Source organism: Phaethon lepturus, unplaced genomic scaffold (assembly GCF_000687285.1).
Source record: "Phaethon lepturus isolate BGI_N335 unplaced genomic scaffold, ASM68728v1 scaffold45907, whole genome shotgun sequence".
Lineage (NCBI taxonomy): Eukaryota > Metazoa > Chordata > Aves > Phaethontiformes > Phaethontidae > Phaethon > Phaethon lepturus.
Window position 1 is genome coordinate 50004 of NW_010554951.1, and position 21746 is coordinate 71749.

Here is a 21746-nt window from a genome sequence, read left to right on the forward strand (position 1 = left end):
TAAATGCCTAAAGAATGCAGGTATGTACACAGTTAAAAGAGAAGTAAGCAAACTCCTAATGGCTGCCTAGTGCTGTGCGTGCCAGGGGAAGTGTGGGAATAAATGGTGTGGGAAACGCAAAGCAGCCCAGTAATGCAGAAAGACTGGTATTTCTTTGTTGATTTGTTTTTCTACTCAGTTCCCTATTACAGTTTTCTAAGTGGTTAAACAGAAGCAAAAATACAGAATCGTGAGCTCAGTAATAATCTATGCATAAGCCACATGATCATTTAAGTCTCAGCAAATGCTACGTATAGCCTGAACCACACGTCAGTGCTTCATTTACATGTAAACCTTCATAACCAGAAGAGCTTGACTACAGGTGCTACAGAGTAGGTAGCTGAAGTGTATTTTCAGTTTATAGTAGAAATGAGTTCACCTGTAACCTCTTGAGACAAAATTTCTCTATGACCACCAGATTCTCCATTTAATGCAGAATCTTTCAGATTTACTTCACTCAATAAAGGAACCTTCTTCTAAATTAGTCACCCTGTCGCTAGAATGTAAATAATTGTTCTTCCTATTTTTACACCATTCTGTCAGTACTTTTATTCACCTTACACAAACACAATGATTAATAGGACAAACAGCTATTTATGTCTTTATAAAAAAGATCTTGGAGGCAAGAGGAATTTCAGAACCCTTTAATGCTGTTGGATATTTTCAACCCCATTTGGCTTTCATTAAGTCAACCTGCTCCTGTGGCTTTGAGGAAGAAAACATTTTGATTGTACAATATAGCGATCAGCACAAGAATCGGTGTCAGAACAAGTGCCAGAGGTAGAGAGTAGATGCCAAACAAAAGCAGCCCAAGAGCGAGCACTTACCCAGTCACTAGCGCTCAAGTCTGTTTACCACATCTCGGACTGTGGCTATAAGGTTCTCGTTCTCCTGTGGGTTAGCCATAATAATATTGTGCAGCCTATTCATGTAGGAATCAATAGTTTCCATCGTGGGTGTTTCCCCGCTACCTATAGTTAACATAGTAAAATGAACCACAGAATATTTAGATGACTGCAGCGATTCCAAAAAGCTAAGACTATGCTAAGGGCAGCTTGTGCCGACATGCAAGCTGCTATTTTGCCACCATCTCTTGTGACAGATTCAGTAAAACAGTGTCCTCCTAACTCCACAAAGTGACTAGTTCCACGGGTATCAGGACTAATGAAGCATGGTTTTCTTTGATTTGGGTCTCATTGTTGATTGTAACTCTTTCAGCGGGGCATTCATAGTATCCAAGTGGATTCCCTGGCATCTATCAATACAGATGCAGCCTTTCTTTTGACCAAGGAACTTGCAGGTCCTATCTTTTCTATTTCGTAACATTTTCACAAAAGAAGTGAAGGAGAGCAAGCACTGAAGATGTGTCTCACTTTATTAGCAAGAGAAGAGTAAGAGCGGTAAGAAAAAAATGCCATGTTGAAATAAAGCACTGAGACTGAACCATTTTAAGATTTCCAGATCTAATACAACAAAAGCTCAGAAACAGCCAAAATCAAACTACAAAAAACAAAACAAAACTACAACAGCAGGCCACATGTTGTAAACTTACAACATTGTGATAACACTATAATTAACATGTCAGACAGTCATGGGGGGGGGGGGGGGGGGGGGGGGGGGGGGAAGTCTTACCTGGTAGCGGGACTCCAGCAAAGCTGGTTGTGAGCGCTTGGCGTAAAGTCTCTAGATGCTGTTGCAGCACTGTGTTGCGGCTCCGCTCTTGTATCACATCCACCTCCAATTTCTCCACCGCGGTACGCATACTCTCAACGTGTTTCTGCAGAGCAGCATTCCTCTCCTCAAACTCCATGTTGGATTTACGCAGCTGCCGCAGCTCAGCTTCACGAGCTGTGAATATCAACCCATTCCCATGTAGTCAAAAAGCTACAAAAAACCCTATCTATGGTTGGTATGCAATGAAGCAGAAGGTTCTAGAGTGCTCAACTCATGGTTACAAATGTTACAGTTTTGGTTGATAGATGAAAAAGCCTCATATCATGGAGCGCCGATAATACTCACAATAGTACTTAGCCTTAATTTCTACAGAGATTGACAAATTAGAAGACATTCAAAGCATCAGTATGAAACTGAATGGGGGAATTTATTAGGAAAGAAGACTGCAAGGCTGATTTCAAATGCATTCAGTATGACATAGCTTAGCAGCAGTGGTAAGAGGCCTACAGACAAGATACCAGTTCCAAAAATAAATTTCTACTGACTGTCAGGAAAAGTATCTGAATCTGAAGTCTATTCAGTCAAGAAAGTCTCCAGGAAATCCTGCAAAAAATCCTAAACTCTTGGGACATGCAACTACAAAAACCAAATAAAGTAACAGTATCAGTGGAATCTTCAACATAGCAGTATTTTAATTTTCCCCTCCTGGATAACTAGCCTGAATCAGCATGATGCTGTATCTTAAGCATTTCTTAATCCTATAAAACAGCAGATCCACAGCTTGGATTGGCTGGAATAACAGCAAGTAGAGCTTAAACATCAGAAACATCCTCCAAAAAGGATAGTTTTGGAAGACAAAGCCAGGAAAAACTGCTGTTGCAGCCACCGTGTTCTTACAGAGATAAGGTAATATCAGAAACACTGACACCCAAGTCATTACTTGAGCTGAGATGGGAGAGTGCAAGGGCTCCAGCTGGATAGCACCTGGCAAAAACTTCGGAAAAGCAAAGAAGGGGCCCTTACCTTTACTATGATTCAAGAACTCTTCTGTGAAGATTGGAATATCAAAAACAGATCTCTCCTTTGTATCTGCTTCCTTCTACAAAAGAAAGAGTAACGCATAGCTAAATACTGCTCATTTTCAGGAACTGATGAAATTGTTTCAATCAAGATAATACAGAGAGAAGGGAGACCAAAAACTGAGACAGATAAAGAGCTGGCTGGATGGAAGACACTTACAGCTCCTACCAAGAAAGGCCAAAAGGTAGGTGTCAGCTTTTTAAGATACAGGTTTAATAAAGGCCAAATACCATTATCAAGAAATATCATCTAGAATACTAAAATACACCCTTTGGCCCTAATGACATTACACATCAGAATCAGTTTTAAAAGCTATGTGAATTCATTTGTATTCTGCACTGGAACGCATTCCACCATCAACCAACTGACACATTCTGAAACACCCTATACAGGAATACCAACAAACAGGAGATAAAGCGAGCAAAAGGCACAGTAAGTTTTGCGGTTCTTTGTCTTTCACTACCAAAGCGAAAAAGAAAACAGTCAAGAAAACAAACAGCTAAAGGAAAAATATGCAACTTTTCCACAGTGTACCAATTCCACATGTCTGTTCCAAACCAGAAGAGATGTGCATTTTGGCTCCAAAAGAAATGGGAGCTGCACGGTGCTTCAAGCAAGCCGTATCTTTTTTTAAAACACTTAAATGGATTCTGCCAGTAATGAAAAGAAAGTGTATAAACACGATTTGTAACAATCTACAGGGAAAACGTGCTTACAGAATACGCAGTATCTTGGAAGGGTAAAGGTGAATACGTATAAGCATATTTTGCTGTTAGAAAGCTGACACCCCAGCTATACAGGTACGCATTGATGTGAGGAGGGCTTCAAGGAATTGGACTGTTGTCTCCTGCACAGCGCAAAACCAAACACTGCAAAATTTTTTCGCTTTATGACACAAGAGAAGTTTGTCATCTTAAGATAAAGCCTGTAGTCAAGGGTTTCCTGTCTACTTGCAGATCTCGCCTAATTTCTGATAAAGTTGGCGAATTCAACTACGTGAGAACTTGACGCTATTAAAATCTAAGACAGCATTTCGGGTTCAGAAGACACAATGCCAATTTGTGGTTTGTGACTATCGTAGGCTTTCTTTAAAAAAAACTTTCAAAGCAGGAAATGCTCTATAATTTAGTCTAAAAACCTAAAAACCTTAATTTGACTCAAGGAGAAAAGCTACTGTGATACTTCAGTCACCATTTCTGTATGTAAAAATCAATGGGAATTAATGCTTGCTTTAAAGCCTGCATTGGTATTGACAAAGCCAATGCAAATTTGGTTTGATAAACTGCAGCAACTACAATCAATCTGTTACTTAATATAGAAACAAAGCTAAGCACAAGAGAATCTCTGCGGAGAACAAAAGCTTTTCAAACCTCTCAGACACCTCAGTTGCTAATGTACCACAAATTCATGCTCCAAAATTACATAGTGTCAAGCATGATTTGGTGCCCAGCAGAAAGTCTACATGTTTAACAGCTGATAAGGGAATTCTGGCACCTGAGCTCAGAGGATCATATTGGTGCCTGCCACGTAAAGGGGCTAGATGGGGTAATCTGAAAGCCACTGGGCAGTGAACCAAGATAAACAAGACTAGACGGAACTTTAGATACTCTGTCTTTACCTGAGAAGACTGTCAATTGATTGTTTTTAAAGTAAAAGACAGGCTGAGTTTTACTGTCTGGTAGAGTTACAGCTGGAAAGCTCTCTATTTGCTGAATGAGAACTCAAAGCTCACTTGGCCCGAATCAACTGAAGATGCGCTAAAAACAGGCGGGACAAACCTTTCCCAGCTCTGAGACACAACAGGGTGTCGCTAGGGGTTCATGATCACACCTGCTCTTCACTGAAGTTTTGACAGGGAAAAAGTCTGAGGAGTATGTATTTAGAAATGAGAAGTCATGTACAGAAGTGTGCATAATGCATTCATTTTGTCTGAACACTCTCTAGATGGCTAGGAATTAATACCACCCCAAAATCTACGATCTCAACATTAATGTGCACTAAGAAACATTGGCAGTTATGACGCTTCGTTGAAACTTATAGGACATCCATCTTAGATGTTCTAACTCATGCTTACTATTGCTACCTGCGTGCAAAGGGGCACTAGCTTGGATCATTGTTGGCTCCTGGAGAATAGATGGTGGAGGAGGGGGTACTGTGAAGAGGAGAGGGTATTTTATTCGCAGTCCTAGGACACAGGTTCCTCAGGTAAAACGAACAAACAAAAAAAACCATTAAAGCAGTTAGATGAAACTGTTCAGCTTCTGAAAGGCAACCAAGAAACTCTACTAAACAGAAGAGTGATAATGAAAACCAGCAGCACTCTTCCATTACAGAATACACTACCCAGCCCATAAAAGATCCACTTGAGAGCTCTGAAGTACTTAAGCCACTCTGAGGCTCACTCAGGATTAAAATCGTATGGTTTTGATTACTTCCTATTGAAAAGGCCCAGTCTATTCAGGTTGCGTATCATTTTGTCATCCCGCAAATCGTAAGAGAACCAAAATTATTGTTTCTATCATTTGAATTAAATAAGATTAAGATGCTTCCAGAGTATCAACAAATAATACCATTCTCAGCTGGTTATTAAAACTGAGGTTGATCTTTGGAGGTTCCAGAACAAATCAGACTTGATGTTCTCAGAAATACGGTGAAGTATGGCAGAGAAAGCTGAGATTTTGTCAGGGGTTAAGCTCATCCTTCCTTGTATGGTCAGGTGCAGATAATGGAAGGAACAGGTAAAATAAATATACTAGTTCATAAAAAAAAAAAAAAAATCTTCGAGTAGATGGTTTTCTTCTTCCATGCTCTTACTACAGCAGCCATTTCCCTATCTTCAAAGGTTGTAGATACCACCAGGCAATGCCTCATCTCCCTGATGTACGTGTAAATCTTTGAAATCTTGCCAGCAAGATACTGTGTAACTGACTGCACGAAGCTAGACCTACTCTGAATCAAACAGCTTGAGGAAAGAGGCAATAACAGAACAATGGAGAACAGTTAACAATGGTTTGGTCACTGCTGCTGACAACGTTCTAGTGTATATTGCTATATGTCATATTTATGAAACAAGGATTTTGAGGAAGACAAATGTTCTATTTCATGCCCACAGATGAGCTCATTGAGACAGTGTGTCCATGTTTTTCATGGCTATATCTGCCTATTGAAAGTTTCCTTTCGGCTTCCCAAGCCCCATCCTTGTGTCATTTTTTTATTATAATTAGTATTTCAATTGTTCATTGCAATACTTTTTGGTGGTCATCTCTAGATACAACGTTTAAAATTAGTTCAACACTGATTCACAGAAACTCACTCATGAACACCTAAGTGGAGTGAGGGGAGAAGGAAAGGTTTCTTTGACCTTATGTTCTTATATTGTCTCAAGAAATAATCTTATCAGATTGTGCCTACTTATCACAAACAATAATAATAGTCAATCTGGATAAGAGAAAGCAGCAAGACAACAAAAAGCTTTAGCCTTGCTTCCAGTAACAACTTGAGTATATACTCCTACAAACAACCCAAATCTTTCCTGCTTGTTCCTTGCCTGCGCAGGATTATAATATTTGACTCCCTTGCAGAAAAGATGTGAAAGCGTATCAGGTGATAAACATGTGGAATTTTATAACATAAAGGTCAAAAATGCTACGCAGTCAAAGGCATAGGCTCTCAGATGAGGATGCCTGCCTAACATGTTCCTAGCTCCACTGTGTAATAACTATCTGATGAAGTTTAAATGCCCCACAGGATATGGAGGACTCCTTTTTAACCGCATTTGACATGAGATTTCAGCAGCGATAGCTTGAGTTAGAAGGATGAGAGGCAAGACCCTGAATTGGTAGTTTGCCACCCGTATAATTCAAAGGTTATGCAAATGTCAGTCAACCTAGAACTTGAAGCTTTCAGTAACCTGTTTTTGTACAATTAACAACAAATACAGATTCAGCAACTATAGAATCACAAATCTTGTGGACCATGTACTTCTAAAGATTAATCTTACTGCAAGTACCTCCTTTAAAAGTTAGTAAAAAGACATATTGAAAACATGCTACAAAAGTATTTTCCTGGAAGTGAAACTTTCTTTCCCTAAAGTAGACAAGACCAGTAGTTGCCTCTACGCAGCGCACAGCCTTGTCACTATTGTAACAAACACATTAAAAAGCAACTTGATTGTTTTCCCAAGGCAAAAAAACCTCACAGTGAAAAATGATCTCTCAGAGAGGCCGATTGCTTACAACTGAAGAGGCTGTGTATAAACAAGATTTTTCAATGCTTTTTGTTTGCAATGTATTGGTAACCAGGAAAGCAGCTCTGTGGCCCTAGGTAATACAACCGGAAAGAGAAAGTTTCGGCACAAGATTTGGCATAAGTCTCACCAACGAAAGCATAGGCATCTTATCTCCAGACATTATGATTCTTTTCCAATATTTACATATGCAAAGGTGGGGAGGGGGGGGCAGGAGGAGGTTTAAGCCAGAGATCTCCCAATGACTTTGTTACTTTACTCCTTTTCTTCTCAAGGGAGCCACAAGCACTTGCATGGCTGCAGAAAATCAGTACCTCCAAACAGCAACCTAAAGGTGCTAACTTGAAAGATTTAGCTAGGACTCAAGCTATTTATAAGTTTTACCTTGATGTTTACTTACCAAATAATAATTAAAATTCTCTGCTTTGAAAAATTTCAAAGGAAAAATTTTGCAAGTTGAACCTCTAACACACCAGATACTTAAAGGCTCAATTATACTGACTTGCACCCATTCATTTATTTAACATTACAAAACAGATCTGAATTTTAAGTATACCCTATACTCCTACTTTACCTTAGATCATTTGTACCTGCCCAAGACTTACTAAATTTAGTTTTCATCATACTAGTGTCAGCGTAAAGAGTACTCTGTTGTTTCTAACTTCTGATCAAAAACTGCATAGGAAGAAGAAGAATTCATACGCTAAACCTCTGATTAGGGTCTTCAACTAGCATAAACTGTTTTTTATTGACTTCACTAGATACTTTGATCATCTGAAATTCTACCCACTGATGTAAGGGTAGAATGAAGAGGTTTACCTCATGATCATGGGCTGGCTGTCTTGCTCCATCTGAAAAAGACAAAAACAAATAAGAAATCCCCCAGAATACATAAGATTTGTGGAAACAAGAACCAAAGAATTAAAGCAGTTACACAGCCATAATTACACAACAGTTACAGACAGAAAACTAGTGCAGCTTTCCTAATAAGTCACATAGAAGCTATGTCTAACCGATGCTTTTCATGCATATCCTCCAATTCAATCTAGAAACAGTTAAATCTACATAAATCTACTCACTTCACACACAGCTGATGCAAATGCCATAGAAAGAACACATTCACTTTTTAACAAGCCTTTAAATCAAAGGCTTTAACTGAGCATCAGGCTACATGACTAGCTGGGAACCTTCTGTTGTTCCAGCCAGGCACGCAGAACAATTTTTTTTGTCCCATTCAATACCTTGTCTGTGTGATTTTCCTTTTTGTCTGTCCTGTGCTTTCCTGCTAAAGACTTTGTAGGCTTCAGTCTTCTGATACTGCTCCAGCTCCCGCATATAACGCTCCTTATCTCTATCTGCTTCATCAAGGTATCGCTGAAACAAAAAAGTCCAAGAGTTTCAGGGAGTTTCCTCCCCTTCAGGAGGAAGGGAAGAAAAACAACTTGTCAGATGAAGTGCTGATCCATTTCACCTATGCAAACAGGAAAGGAGTGAAGAAACAATGAGAATGTATGTGAGATGCAAAGACATAAGATTTCTGGATAAAATACTGTATTCTGGTGTCCTTTTTCTCTCTCTTTTTTTTTTTTTTTTTTTAGCCAAATCACTACTCTGTTAACTCTTTTTTGTTAGACCTAGAGGTAGCCTGCTACTAAGCTACTCAACTCAACTGAATATCACCTATACATTATAGAACAAATACTGAAGAAATGCCTTTCTGTGTCTGGGATTAGATGCTGCCAAACAAGAACAGATCATGCTTCAAGGTTCATATCTGTAACGGCGGGGTTCCAATACACTCTTGTTTTCATGCCCCACAGACGAAAAGCACTACCAGTCTATGACCACACACTTTGCCCATCTGAGAGGTGAACAAAACATCATGTTATCGCAAAAGAGTAGCATAAAGATAAGAGAGCCTAGAAGGTCATATCAATTTAAGCTATCTGCATTTAGGTTAAAAGAAATAATTTTTTCTTCTAGCCTGAAGATATTTCACACATCTGCATAATGAAATGAGCTTAACTGGAGAATTCTTTAAGGGAACTGATGAACTGAAAACCATTTAAGAAGTGGTTACAACACTTACTAATGGGATCCTTTCAAGAAAAAAGTCGCCTTCTCAATTTTTTTCTCCCAATGAGCTTAAAATTCAATGGAAGTATTAAATCAGAGTGAACCTTAGTCACCTGGTATGCCTTTTATTTTCATTAAGTCATCACGACAATGGTTATAACTTCCATGCATTTGCAACATTGTTTTGACCCAACATTCTTTGACTGTTAATGTTCTGGACTGGGGTGCAAATTTGGCAATGCTGGGTCTTGGACTGCTTTTGGACATTGTATTCCTCCATAAGACATTAGCTCTTCTTTTCCATCTCCAGCAATGTGCTGCTGAAAGAGCGCAGTAACTGAGTTAAAAGCAACAAGTCTTTCTTCCTTAACTTGTGTTTTGGATGGACTGTTTTGAATCAGTAAGAATGAGTTCTGTGGCACTAGGTATAAGTAGATGCCCTTGGTTTTCTAGAACAGATCTATACATCTCATGAGGTATTTCCCTAAATGAGAAGAATGAGTATTAGGGTGTTCACTTTATGACAATAGTAATGGTCTTTTTCTGGGGGAGACTCACTATTTGGTCAGTCCAATCAGCTCAATTGACCTCTACCTCTCCAAATACAAAGGGAAGTTGCAAGACTACAGGGCTAGAACAGGGGAAATGCAAGACTTTCCCTCAACTTTCATATCAGACAGCTAGTTTGCTAATTGCTGGAGATCAGCCATTAGAGCAGAATGTCAGGCATGCTTTCCTCTGGATTATGGGACACTAAGCAGCACAGCAGTAGTATAGTAAGAGACCAGATGTTTATATACATGAGTTTGTAAAATAAACGGAACTGCAAAATCCTTCAAGCAGCTCTGAAATTCCACAGAATTCTGCTCAGCCACAGTGAATAAATGCCTGCCCCATCCTTCAATGGCTTTGGCCTTGCAAACTGGTAGGTCTCAGCTGTACCTGAGTTAGGTACAACAGAGATACATCCAGATGAATCTCATAAACCATGGGATGTCGCACTAGAGCGCTCCCTCCGTTCTGTATATGTTCTTGCTCTATCTAGAAGACACAGTTCTTCAAGTCACACCTGGATAAGATGCTATGGCCCTACCAGGGTTCCTTATTTGAACTCTGGAAGACCCATGCCCCTTGTTTTGAAATATATTCCTAAGCACAACTTTAATCAAAAGGCTATGTTAACTTCCTCACTAAAAAAACAACATTCCCATTAAACAGTAATCATAATCCAACAAGGAAAAGGGAGTTTAATGGTACCCGTTTCTCCTCAGGAGGCAGTTTACTCCATTCATTGCCCAGCATCCTGGTGATCTCTGGGAAAGGGACTTCAGGCCTCTTCGCTCGAAGCTGCTCCCTACGCTCATTCATGAATCGCACATACCCTGTGAGGGGGGATTTTGGGGCATTGGTGTCCCTAAGGGGTTTCTTCCTCTTTCTCCCTTTGGCCCAGCCTCCTCGTTTAGTTCTTTGCTGCTGCAAAATGAAAATGGAAGAAAATTCAGATTGAAGGAAAAGAATTACCACCTCTGGAAGGAATAAATATTCATGTCTCAAACATTTTCATCAGGAGTATGTTGCTGCAATACATATTCTCCATGGGGGGAAGTCTCAAACCTTGCTTTAGATCAATCCTGACTTTCCTCTAAGCAAAGTCAAAGAGGTCTCACTGTGAAGAGTTGTTTGTAGTATCTCCTGGTCCACAGGGACAATAAAATAACATTTGCATCAACTTCTGACTGTAAAACCACGAGGGCTGATAACCCATGAAATTATCACTCTCGCTAATGCAACTGCATTTTTTGTTAGTTGCTTGTTTGGTGGTTTGTTTTTTTTTTTTTTAAATTATTCTCACCCTCACATACCTTCTTCCCCTGTCATTTGCCTCAATATCATGTCTGGAGAAATTCTGTGTATTAATTAATAATATTAACTAGTTGTTTTGCCCCTTCCAAATTTTTCACCTTCATGCATTATGTGCACAAAATGTGAGTATATATGACAGTACATAGACTTTTCTATTCTAATCTATTCTATAAGCTTTCTTTCCCACTAATCGCCTCCAATAGAGATGAACAAACTCCAAAGGAAGAACACTGTAAGATTTGCCTGTGGTACACTGTGAGCTCACAGGAATGACATAAATACCACTCATCCTCCTGGCTTCATACTACTACTATAGCAGTCTCTGGACAGCACTATTTTCTTATGCTATGTACATACAACTATTTCAGTACTTCTAATCTCTCCCCAAATCAACATGTTCCTGTCATCATGCTAGTTTTAGTTTCCTTTCTGGAATTCTACTACTTCCTAAAACAAGAATCTTGCAGCTGAAGACAAACTACAAAGAGGAATTCATCAAATGCATCTACCAAAAAAAAAAAAAAACCAAAAAACACAAAACCCCAAACCAAAACCACTTTCTGGTAAAACCTCAGTTCCTTTATGATTTAGTCACTGAAAATCAGTGCAGGATGGTACACAAGGTATAGCCTAGACATCAGTTACTCAGTTACTCCCAGAAGAGTACAATGGTCTCACTTTCCTGAATCACAAGAGATAAAATATGTTGTGGCAGTCGAACACTCGGTCTTCAGAAAAAGACCGAATGCTGCAGTCTGTAGACCCTGCTGGCTAAGCTAGAGACACTCGTGCTGTTCTCTGTACATTATGACTGCCAGCTTTCCTTGGCTACCTGCGTGCAGTTGTGCAACACAGGAGAAAACTAGAGAGAATCAATAGATGAAAATGGCAAATGGATGAAAATTCATGATCCTATCCAAAAAAATCCGAGTAGGTAAGACAAACTATAATGACAAAACTCCATGGTCTTACTTCATTGAGAAGTCACTATTATTTCATCTCACCTCCTCCTCAGGCTTCTGCTCAGTGTTTTCAGCAGTACTAGAGGACTCATTTTGCAGCTGCTGACCCTGCGACAAGTCCTCCACCAAATCTGGGTTATTCACAGACTGTGAAGTTCCACCACTGAATGAACTCTCAGAATGAGCTAATCTGAAAAATCACGTAATAGCAAAACAAAAAAATTTAACCATCATATTACTAAATCACTTCCTCCCTAATCTTCTAAAACATGCAGAAACATTGCAAATATATTCTTACACTCACAAGAAAAAAAAGATATTGAAAAGTCATTTTTGAAGACTTGGCTGTTCTATTCAAGCAACTGCTATAACTACCATAGTTACCTTCAAAGACAGTTTGATTTTTAAAGTGTTATTTTGTTTCATTTTGAGTGAAGCTTTTGATTATACAAACAACTGTCAAGCAAGCAAACGTTTGGATCAGAAATTAGAAAGCATGAATTTACACTTTTTCAAAAATACCGTAGGAATTTGAAATGAATGGTCTCATCTTCAACCAATACACACCTTTCTGAATGCATTTAATATATTTCTCCACAAATACATTTAAAGGTTTGTGGTTGCATATGATTTTGGATTGAACTTCATTCAACGTGATCTCCTGTTGATACACATGGGTATTTAAAGCACAAACACAACTAGCTCCCAACAGGCTCCTGAATGGCCACTATTTAATTTTGCTGCAAGTGCTCTATCAATCAACCTTATTCTAAGAAAGGGCGAGTTGTCTGGAGGCAAAAAAAAAAAAAACCCCACCCAAAACCAAGTGTGCAGAAATATTTCTGAAACTAGGTAGACAGAGATGAGCACGTGTTTTGGGGCAACAAACCATAGTTCATTCTCATCACTGCGCTTAGTGGGCAAATTAATACAAGACTTTGGAACTCATCTCGTATTCCAAACCCCTTCCTGAGCCAGGCTAAGCATTACTTGGCCTTGTCCCACTACATTCATGAAAACTAATGTAACAGCAGCATATGCTTCAAGTGTACCTTGTTCATTTCCTCAGACCTACAGCTGCTTACATGCATGCCAAACATTTTAAATACTCAAAATAATTGTTCCTGTTAATATATCTCAGTTTTCTATAGCTGTGTTCTACATTAACAGAATTTTGAGTTGAATGCCTACAGGAAAATTTGTCTTTAAATGAGATAACAGCAACTGGGACATAATTACTGGTAAAGGCACAAGGGCTGGAGAGATCCATGCCTCACTTTCAGGTATCAGATTGAGTTCATATTACTAACAATTAGAGAGGGAGAAAAAGAACAAAGCGTACACACTCCTATAAGTTAATTACATTTGGTACATGTTAAAAAAAAACAGAACAATACAGTTTCTTAGAATCACTGTTATTGTTTGAAGAACATTTCAGCCTTCCGTTACCCTTTAGCAGGGAAGGTTTCTAAACTACACATACAGCAAAAAATTCAATGTCATGTAGCTATTTGCAGTGAAAGCTGATGAAAGCTCATTCAACACATAATCTCTCTTAAACACAAATCTAATTTGAGCATGTACCTCATTTGGCACCAGCAAGTTTGAAGTCCCAGATATGTAAATCCAAATTCAGACCTGCTTGAAGTAAGTGTGCCCATATCCATTTTTACAGGGCTTTACCTACCTGCAAAGTCTGAATTTTATTGCTTGGTGCTTTACAAAACGGAAAAGAACTTGAAGTATCAAAACACAGCAGGAATCCTGTGTATTCCTAAAAGACAACTTCTTTTGTCATTGTGATTTTAAAAGAGGCAAAAGCAGAGACAGTCTGACAAAAAAGCAAGACACCCATTTCTCGGTCATTTTCAGAGATCAGTGATGAACAGTATCTCTCTAACAGAAATAATTTATTTATCAGGGACCGCTGTAGCCAATTGATAGACCCTCCCTCTATGCCCCCATCATGCTGCCTAAATCTATCTTAAAAATGAAAATCCTAGGGATGCAAACTTTTAAAGATAAGAGATGTTAAAGAAAAGTTTGTAACTGTTTCCATCAGTTCAGAAGAGTCTTGGTTTCTCCTAGAGTCCTGTGATGTTCTATCAACGCCAAGGGAGTGTTGTAGGATTTTTGTTGGGTTTATTTGTTCGGTTTTTTAAATTACTTAAAATGCCCTCTTCCCACTGAAACAGTTTCCCTTGCAAATCTAGCGATAATATCTATCAGCTGAAGGTTAAAAAGAAGTAGATGCTTACCCAGTTACAGTAATTTCACCACCTTCCTTAGAGCCATCTTCATCTGCAAAAAGCGGAGGAAGGGTGGAGCCTGCCACCAAGTTCTCCATATCTCTGGTAAAAAAAAAAAGGGGGGGGCAAAAAAGGTAAGTTAGTTATCTCATTATTTCCCTTCATGAGCACTTCAGTTTAAATATCACAGCATACCACAGATTTTTTACCCCATAAACTAGTTAGCCAGTCATAGCTGGTTGGCCTCAGGACAGATTCTATTAGCAGCTGTGCTTAAGGTCAGAGAAGAAAGATCATAAATGATGCTTCAATTAAGAAGGAAACTCGGAATTGAACCCTGTGCTAATGCCACAGTGTTGCTGGAAATCACATTGTGGAATTCTGTTTTATCCCTTGAGACAAATTTTCATTCATCATACTCAGCACATAGGTATGTAGATCCCACCCTTTCAATCAACCTTCCTGTTCATCAGCTGTGCACCCTCACAGGTTTCTATGCTGACACCAGAAGAAAGCTGAAAGTAAGTCACACCCCCAAAGCTCCGAATTAAGATTGTATTTGATAATTCCTTGTCCACCCTTTCACAATATATCCATGCATGTAATTGAGTGTTATTGCTAAGTAACAGAACACAGCAATGTTAGCTACACTATTTTGAGCTTCGACTCCCATAGAACACTTACAGAAGCAAACTGTTTAATGCACTATGTATTTCTCATTCAATACAAACCATTCCTAAGTTAGAATTAGTTTCTTTTGTATCCTTGTAGCCTGCCATGGGAATTTGATGCAAGATTAAAAAAAAAATCCAAAGAAAAATTAAATTTATTCATCCCCTTTCTTACTAAAACATAGCACTGTGATATTGCTGCGGGGGAACAACAACAAAAAGCCTTAACAAACTCACTCTGCAATTACGAGTTACAGTTTCAGCCTATTTTATAGGGCCGTACTAGCTAACTTTCTGTTCCTTCAGTTCAGAAGTCACCTTTGATGAGCTAGCAGATATTTCAGTTGAGTACTGCTATCCCTTTCAGCTAGTACACTTGAGCTTTAAGCCTGGGGTATGTGAGTTATAATCTTGTGCTGCTTTCTCCTGGATTGGTATGCTTTCCATTCAGCATTGAAATCAAAGTGATTCGAGACACAAAATCCTGCTCCATGTTTTTAATATTATGTGTACTTTCCCACACCCCACCCCAGTTCCACAAGTAAAGGTTTTCTACAAACAAAAGTAATGACACAGTTTCTTGCATCTTATATCATTTGCAGATCCCTATCACAAGTACTACATCTGATATGGCACAAAACTTGTGCCAACAAACCACTGTTTTTTTCAGATGACATTCACCCTTTTCTCTTCTGCTTTTCCAATTGTTGAGAACTTAGATCATCCTTAAGAATCCCATCGTTCTGATTTCTTGCCTAGAAAATAATTAAAGCTAAGCAGACTGCTTCTAGGTGGTACAGACTTCTAGTGTAGAAACACCCTTTATTCATGTATAGGAAAGACTCAACCAGGGATAAAGAAATCTAATTGCTGCTTCTCCATTATAAACCATCAACTGAGTGTATTTTTGGGGCCTCAGCCTCAGAAGTGGAAAAGCTCGAGACTGTCCAGCAAAGGGCTGCCAAAATGGTCAGGAGCCTTGAGAATCTGACCTGATAAGGGATGTTTAGGAAACTGGGCTTGCTCAGTCTGGCAGAGGCGGCCAAGGGCAAATCTAATAGGTGCCTAAAAGCTACGTGAAGGAAGTAGCAGAGACCACAGAACCAAACTCTCAGTAATTATATTGGCTTTGCATGTTCAGATCGGACCCCAGGAGGGTAGCGCAACACTTTAACAGGTTACCAGCGAGGTGGCAGTGGAGTCTATCCTTGCAGATTTTAAACGCTCAAGTTACACAAAGCTGTAACTGACCTAAACTCTTGTTGGCAATAGTCCTGCTTTGAGTGGGAGGCTGGACTAAAATGACCTCCAGATGTTCCTTCCAAGCAACATCTGCAGTTCTCTGAACCAGAGCTCTACATTATGCTTTCTTCCAAATACTAATGTCTCTGACATAAAAAGGAAGAAAACTCAAATAATACAATGCTTTTAGGAAAAGTGTCAAGATACTCTGGTGGACCGTGTAAGATTTTAATTCCTAAAGAAGGAAGCGCAAACAATGCTTCCTCACCTGTAGAAAGGAATCTACATCAAGGCTGAGGCTTTATGTATTACAAAAAAACCTATGAAGAATGAGCTCTTCTGATGCCCAGAAAGCTGTTTAAGCACAGCTACTAAACATACAACATAAACCGCTTCCTGCAGTTGCCAAGTAAGAGAGTCATGAAATTTTGCTTTATGTTACACAATCTTTCAGTTTTATCAGTCGAGAGAAAAGTCCTAAATTAATATCTTCAAAAAAGGAAGCTTAAGCAATTAGACTAAAACCTTGCAAACCTATTTTTTATTTAAATAGGAAAAGCTTTACACAGGTCTGAAAAAATAAAATAGCTTGCTTCATTGTCCAGGCACCTCCAGCAGCCTTCTTGGGGTCAAGGACCTCTTCTCAGCCTCACCACATCAATCTACTGGCACTTAGCACTCCCACACACGCCTTAAAAGAATACATATCCTCTGCATCTGAACATACCATTGCCAAGTGCTTCTGTCCCTCATGGTCACTGTGACCTTCTCACCAGGTCCCCAATACATCTGTTCACATCTGGACCTAGTCAGCAGCAGCAGCGTCTAAGCTTGCTTTGAAACTGGGGGGAGGCAGCCGGACATAGACCTTCACAGCACATAAACAGAACACAAACACAGGAAGCTCGGAGAACACACACTTCAATTCTTCTTCTTCTTTTTTTTTTTTTTATTTAACCCATATGCTTTAGATACCAACTCTTTCAGTTGATACTGAGCCACATCCTAAAGAAAATTTAGCATCAGTGACTTTACAATGGCTTCTAATCTATTCCTGCAAACAAGAAAAGACAGTTCCCCAAAAGCTCTGTGAGAATGGATGCAAACCTACAAGTCTTTCAGTCACATTTCTCCTGGATAACTGTCCCATGCCTTTGCTCCAAAGCCACTAGTTTCAATGCCACTGCCGAGCTACAGGTTCATTTCAGGGATGTAACAAAATGGGCAAAACAAAAACCTGAGGAAAAGAACAGTAATGGGGAAGGAAGGGCATTGCTGCTTCTCAAATTTGAGCCTTTATAGAATTCAGCAGACTTGAAAAGGACAGTTGGCAAGTCCCATCTAGGTTTGTTCTTTATGGAGCGTTGCCAATTTAAACTCTGGCTAAAGCGCTTAAGGAGACACATTTGACTAAATTCAAGGCACAAGAAACAATGTACACTTACTTTTTTAATGGTTAACACATATATCCTATAGTACTTGAAGAACCGTGATTTATTTTGGGATAGATCAGTTCTGGAAGATGCAGCATGTACTCAATTATATTTCCTTTACAACTTTTGCAGGGTGGAGCAAAGACTACAGCCAAACCAAAGCTGTCATGCTCAGCCTTACCACCACCTGCAGTTTCCATAGAGATTCTGCTTCCATTTTAAGGACAACACTGCTCAACCTGAAACACTGTTCTCAGAATTCCAGCAGCAGACATATACCTCCCACTCTACTATGGATAAGCCGATATCATCAGCAATAAATTCTTCTGACTTTACCTTAGACCAAACACTCCAGGCTCTCCTGTACACTTATTTTACCCTCAAATGCAGACTGCACAGGAGCTTGAGATTTAGGTTTTGGCGTTTTTTCCCCTGTATTTCCTACATCCAGCATAATAGTGGTCAGCTGTGGAACAGCATTAACAACCTGACCTATAGAGGCTGGAAGTGTTTTTGGATGTCTGGTTGGGGTACACTACCAACTGATATTTAAAATGATAAAAAAAGTAAAAGAAAAAAGGCAAGTACAAGGATCAAGGAGGAAGAGTGCAAGCTTGAACTCCAGAGAACAAAGCAGCATTATGTGTGCAAATATCCAAGATGAGACCAAGAAAAACACCAGTGAAGAACAAGTTTCCTACAGTTCCGTGCTCTGAATGTTTAAACATTGATAAGATTTCCAGAGATCCCTTAGTCACCTATACTAACACTAGTTAAACTTCTTTATGAGCCTAAAGAAGATTCTACATTATCCTAAGCCAAAATCTGTCTTTATTTATCTTTTTCTTTCCCTCCCCTCATTTCTCAGGGAAAACAAAGGGCTTCACGGTCCAGAAAAATCTACAACAGTATTCTGCAACTTTCAGTTTAAATTTTCTAGCCAGACAGTTCACTTGCATGCAATGAAAGATCATGCTTAATAATACAGAGCGTACCAACATGGTTTGACAGTATTATGTAGGAAATGAAAGAGGAGCAAGAACTTACACAGCATAAAGATCCAAGTGCTACTACACACATCAATACACAGGGAAGAATCAAACAGTAGGTAATCAAATACCTTTGAAATACAGAAGTATAGTTTAAATAAACTTTCTTACTCTCTTCTCACATTAACTTTTGTAGGCCATGTCGTAATTGTAACATTATTCGAAGTAGCTGTGTTGTAGACTGAAAGCTATCATATGATCTAATTTGTAGTCACATCTGTACAGTAGAAAGGAAAAGTTAAAAGGAGGTAGTTGTAAAATCACAGGTGAGAACCAATCCATGATAGGGGCTAGACAGAATGACTGACTTTTCCACAACATCATTACTATGGTTGCATTGTTAACAATGCTATTATAGGGCAGCAGACCTAAACACATGGGTAATGCATAATCTAAAGCCTAAGATTTTTTTAAGAGCCTTTTATACATGCAATAAATGAAGGGTAAAATTTGCCAGTCAGCCTTTTCTTCAGAGAATCAAATCATTTTACTCAAACAGCAAAGATGCCATTTAAAATGTGCAATCAAACAATTTTATCTAGGAGACCGCCTCAGTTTCTTATTTTTCAAAGGAGGAGGCTAGAGTCAAGAGTAGAACATGTTCATGGCCAAATTGCTACAGCAATACAAGCTACAAGCAGCCATTCTTCTCTAACACTGTGCACTGCTGTCTCACGGCTCACCCCACATGAAGAAACAGTCTCTTCCAGACCCAAAGCAAAGCAACTACTGTTCACTCTCCAAAGCGTTCACTGCTTCCACAAAATGCCACTTGCTTTGCTTGTGTAAAGTGATTCACAACATTTGGGAAAATGAGGCTGGACTCTACAGTGGCTGCACAAGTTTGGTCATGCAGTAAGTCACTGTCAAATGCAGACTGACTTTTTATTCATCCCAAGGTCACATGGAGTCTTAAGATGGCCCTAAACACTGGAAAAGAAGGGTGAAAAGAGTCCTTAGCAAGGTTGCCTTTTCAACGACTACATCTTATCAGATGATCTTAATAATAATAATAAAAAAATCAGAATTGCTAAACTATTTAGTCATCCAATTAAGAGGTAAGGTTATAAATACATGTTTATTACAGCTAAGCATATTTAAATATGAAGTCAGCATCAGAAATCCAACTTACAGCCTGATTATAAAACACTGCAGGAGTTCCAATTACCTCATTGCCAGCTCTAGTTTTAGAAACGTTACTGCTGAGTGGAGGATTTTTCTCCCATACTTCCTATTCCTGAAGGCTCTCATCCTTCTTTGCCAGAACAAATAGCTCAAAACTCTACCATTCAGAGGATAACAGATAAAAAAAAAAATTCTGCTGTGTCCCGGAAGAACCACATTCCTTATCTAAATATTCCTTATCTAAGCATCAGAATCCAAGCACTTCATAATATAAATAATTTAAACCCAGATTTATTGAGAGAAAACCCCACAGAATCATCACGTCCTCTCTCTATCCACATGTAGCCAGAGTATCAGAAAGAAAACTCAAGCAAGTACATCTCCAATTAAAACCACAACACTTTTGGAGCTGTCAGAAGAAATCCAGGTGCTCTCTTGACAGCAGCATTTTCTTCCATCAAACTGGAATAGAAGCATATTACCCAATATCCTTGACTGCAAAAATCAGATTTGACTTTTTCACTACAGGCAACTCATTAGACAAAGGCCTTTGTGACTTGAGGAAAACTGCAAGCCAAACCTAATGGGATGAAGGTTTTTCCGTCAGACCAGAAAGTATATAGCAGAGAACAGCCAACTGCTTTTATTTTTACTTCTTGCCAGTAAAAACAACGAAACACTAGAGACCAAAATAAAGACTTGCAGGAAAAAATTCCAGAGTTCCACCGCTTTTCCAAGCAGCTCAAGGAAAGAAGGGAAAGATGTAAGGCTTAGTTTTAGACTTAGTTTACTTGGATTTTTTGTGGCAAATGCTAACAAAGCTATTAATGCTCAAATATTAGTAACAGCTGCCAAACACCTGCAAAAATGTATTTTAAAACACAAGCGTTCAGTTCTATATTCTACTCTTATTTATACAAATGCATTAGGATGTGGCATATACAAGACATTTCTCATATATAAAATCCTCCTGTTTTCTAGAATTTAAGCCCCTGTTCACAGAGGATAGGTATATACCCAGCTCTGCAGACAAAAGCAAGAACAGCTCCAGACTGAATTCCCTCTCCCTTCAAATACATGAAAGAAATTTTGCATCAGCAATAAACAAGTTTTTAGATCACCCAAGGGAAAACAAAACCTGACACTGAGATGAATGTACAAATAGTTGTGCTATCCACCCCTAGACAGCTAAAATCAGTAAACTGTGGTACAGGTATCCAAGAGGGAAGGCTTTGTCATCCATCCCTTCATCGCAGGTATTAAGCATCTATGGATTAGGACCGTTCACTTCATTCTGAATTAACTTTCTTAATGATAGCATTATTTTAAACTGCAACTGATACCACTACTATATACAACTCTGCAAAATTATTTTAATCCTCGTGTAATAGATCTTATATATGAGTAAATATAAATCATTCAAATCACAAAAAAATAAGTCTCAAAATAAACCTTGAGAATTTTTTGTTTTAATTAATCACTCCACCTAAGGCAAGACCAGTACTGGACTACAGGGATGGCACTGGCTTTTGTAGTTTGTCCGTAAAAAACTCGTCTGAATTTCCAGCATCTACAGGCAATTTTAGTCTCCCTCCAACTGCTCTGTCATTTTAAAACTTCTCTAGGATCCGAGGGCCTCATACTTCACAGGACAAAGTTTTCCAATAGCTACTTTTACATTAACAAGGCAAAAGGGATACCCCATTAAAAAAAACCCACAGCCACCGACTATGTAACAGACACACAAACCACGCCTTGAGCACAGACACTTCTCTGAAACCACAGTGATCATAAATTATCCAAGACTTTACCAGATCCTGTTACCTTTCCGATCAGTAAATAAATGGTTACTTGCCTTCAAAATGAAAGTTCAGTTCCTCTGATCATTTATGGTGGTAAGACTCAATCATTTCACTGTTTGTGGAATGCAAACATAAAAATGCTATGAGCAGTTTATTATAAAATGTAAATGAACAGACTGAAGTTTTTCAAGGTATTTGCCCAGCTATAACATTTACCAGCATCACACAAATGAAA

At 38.9% G+C, this 21746-nt stretch overlaps 1 protein-coding gene across 2 annotated transcripts; it reads right to left on the minus strand.

The window, feature by feature from the left end:
- Positions 1 to 864: 864 nt before the first annotated feature.
- Positions 865 to 14288, minus strand: HMG20A (high mobility group 20A). 2 transcript variants are annotated; one of them, XM_010292004.1, is made up of 8 exons: positions 14199 to 14288; positions 11983 to 12130; positions 10373 to 10585; positions 8281 to 8413; positions 7859 to 7890; positions 2737 to 2812; positions 1672 to 1887; positions 865 to 1010 (listed from the first exon to the last, which is right to left on the minus strand). In XM_010292004.1, the coding sequence occupies exons 1-8, from the start codon at positions 14285 to 14287 to the stop codon at positions 874 to 876; spliced, it is 1044 nt and encodes a 347-aa protein (XP_010290306.1). In that variant the 5' UTR covers position 14288; the 3' UTR covers positions 865 to 873. The 2 variants fall into 2 exon arrangements, with proteins under 2 accessions (XP_010290306.1, XP_010290305.1); XM_010292003.1 differs by having other exon boundaries at positions 10373 to 10588.
- Positions 14289 to 21746: the final 7458 nt, after the last annotated feature.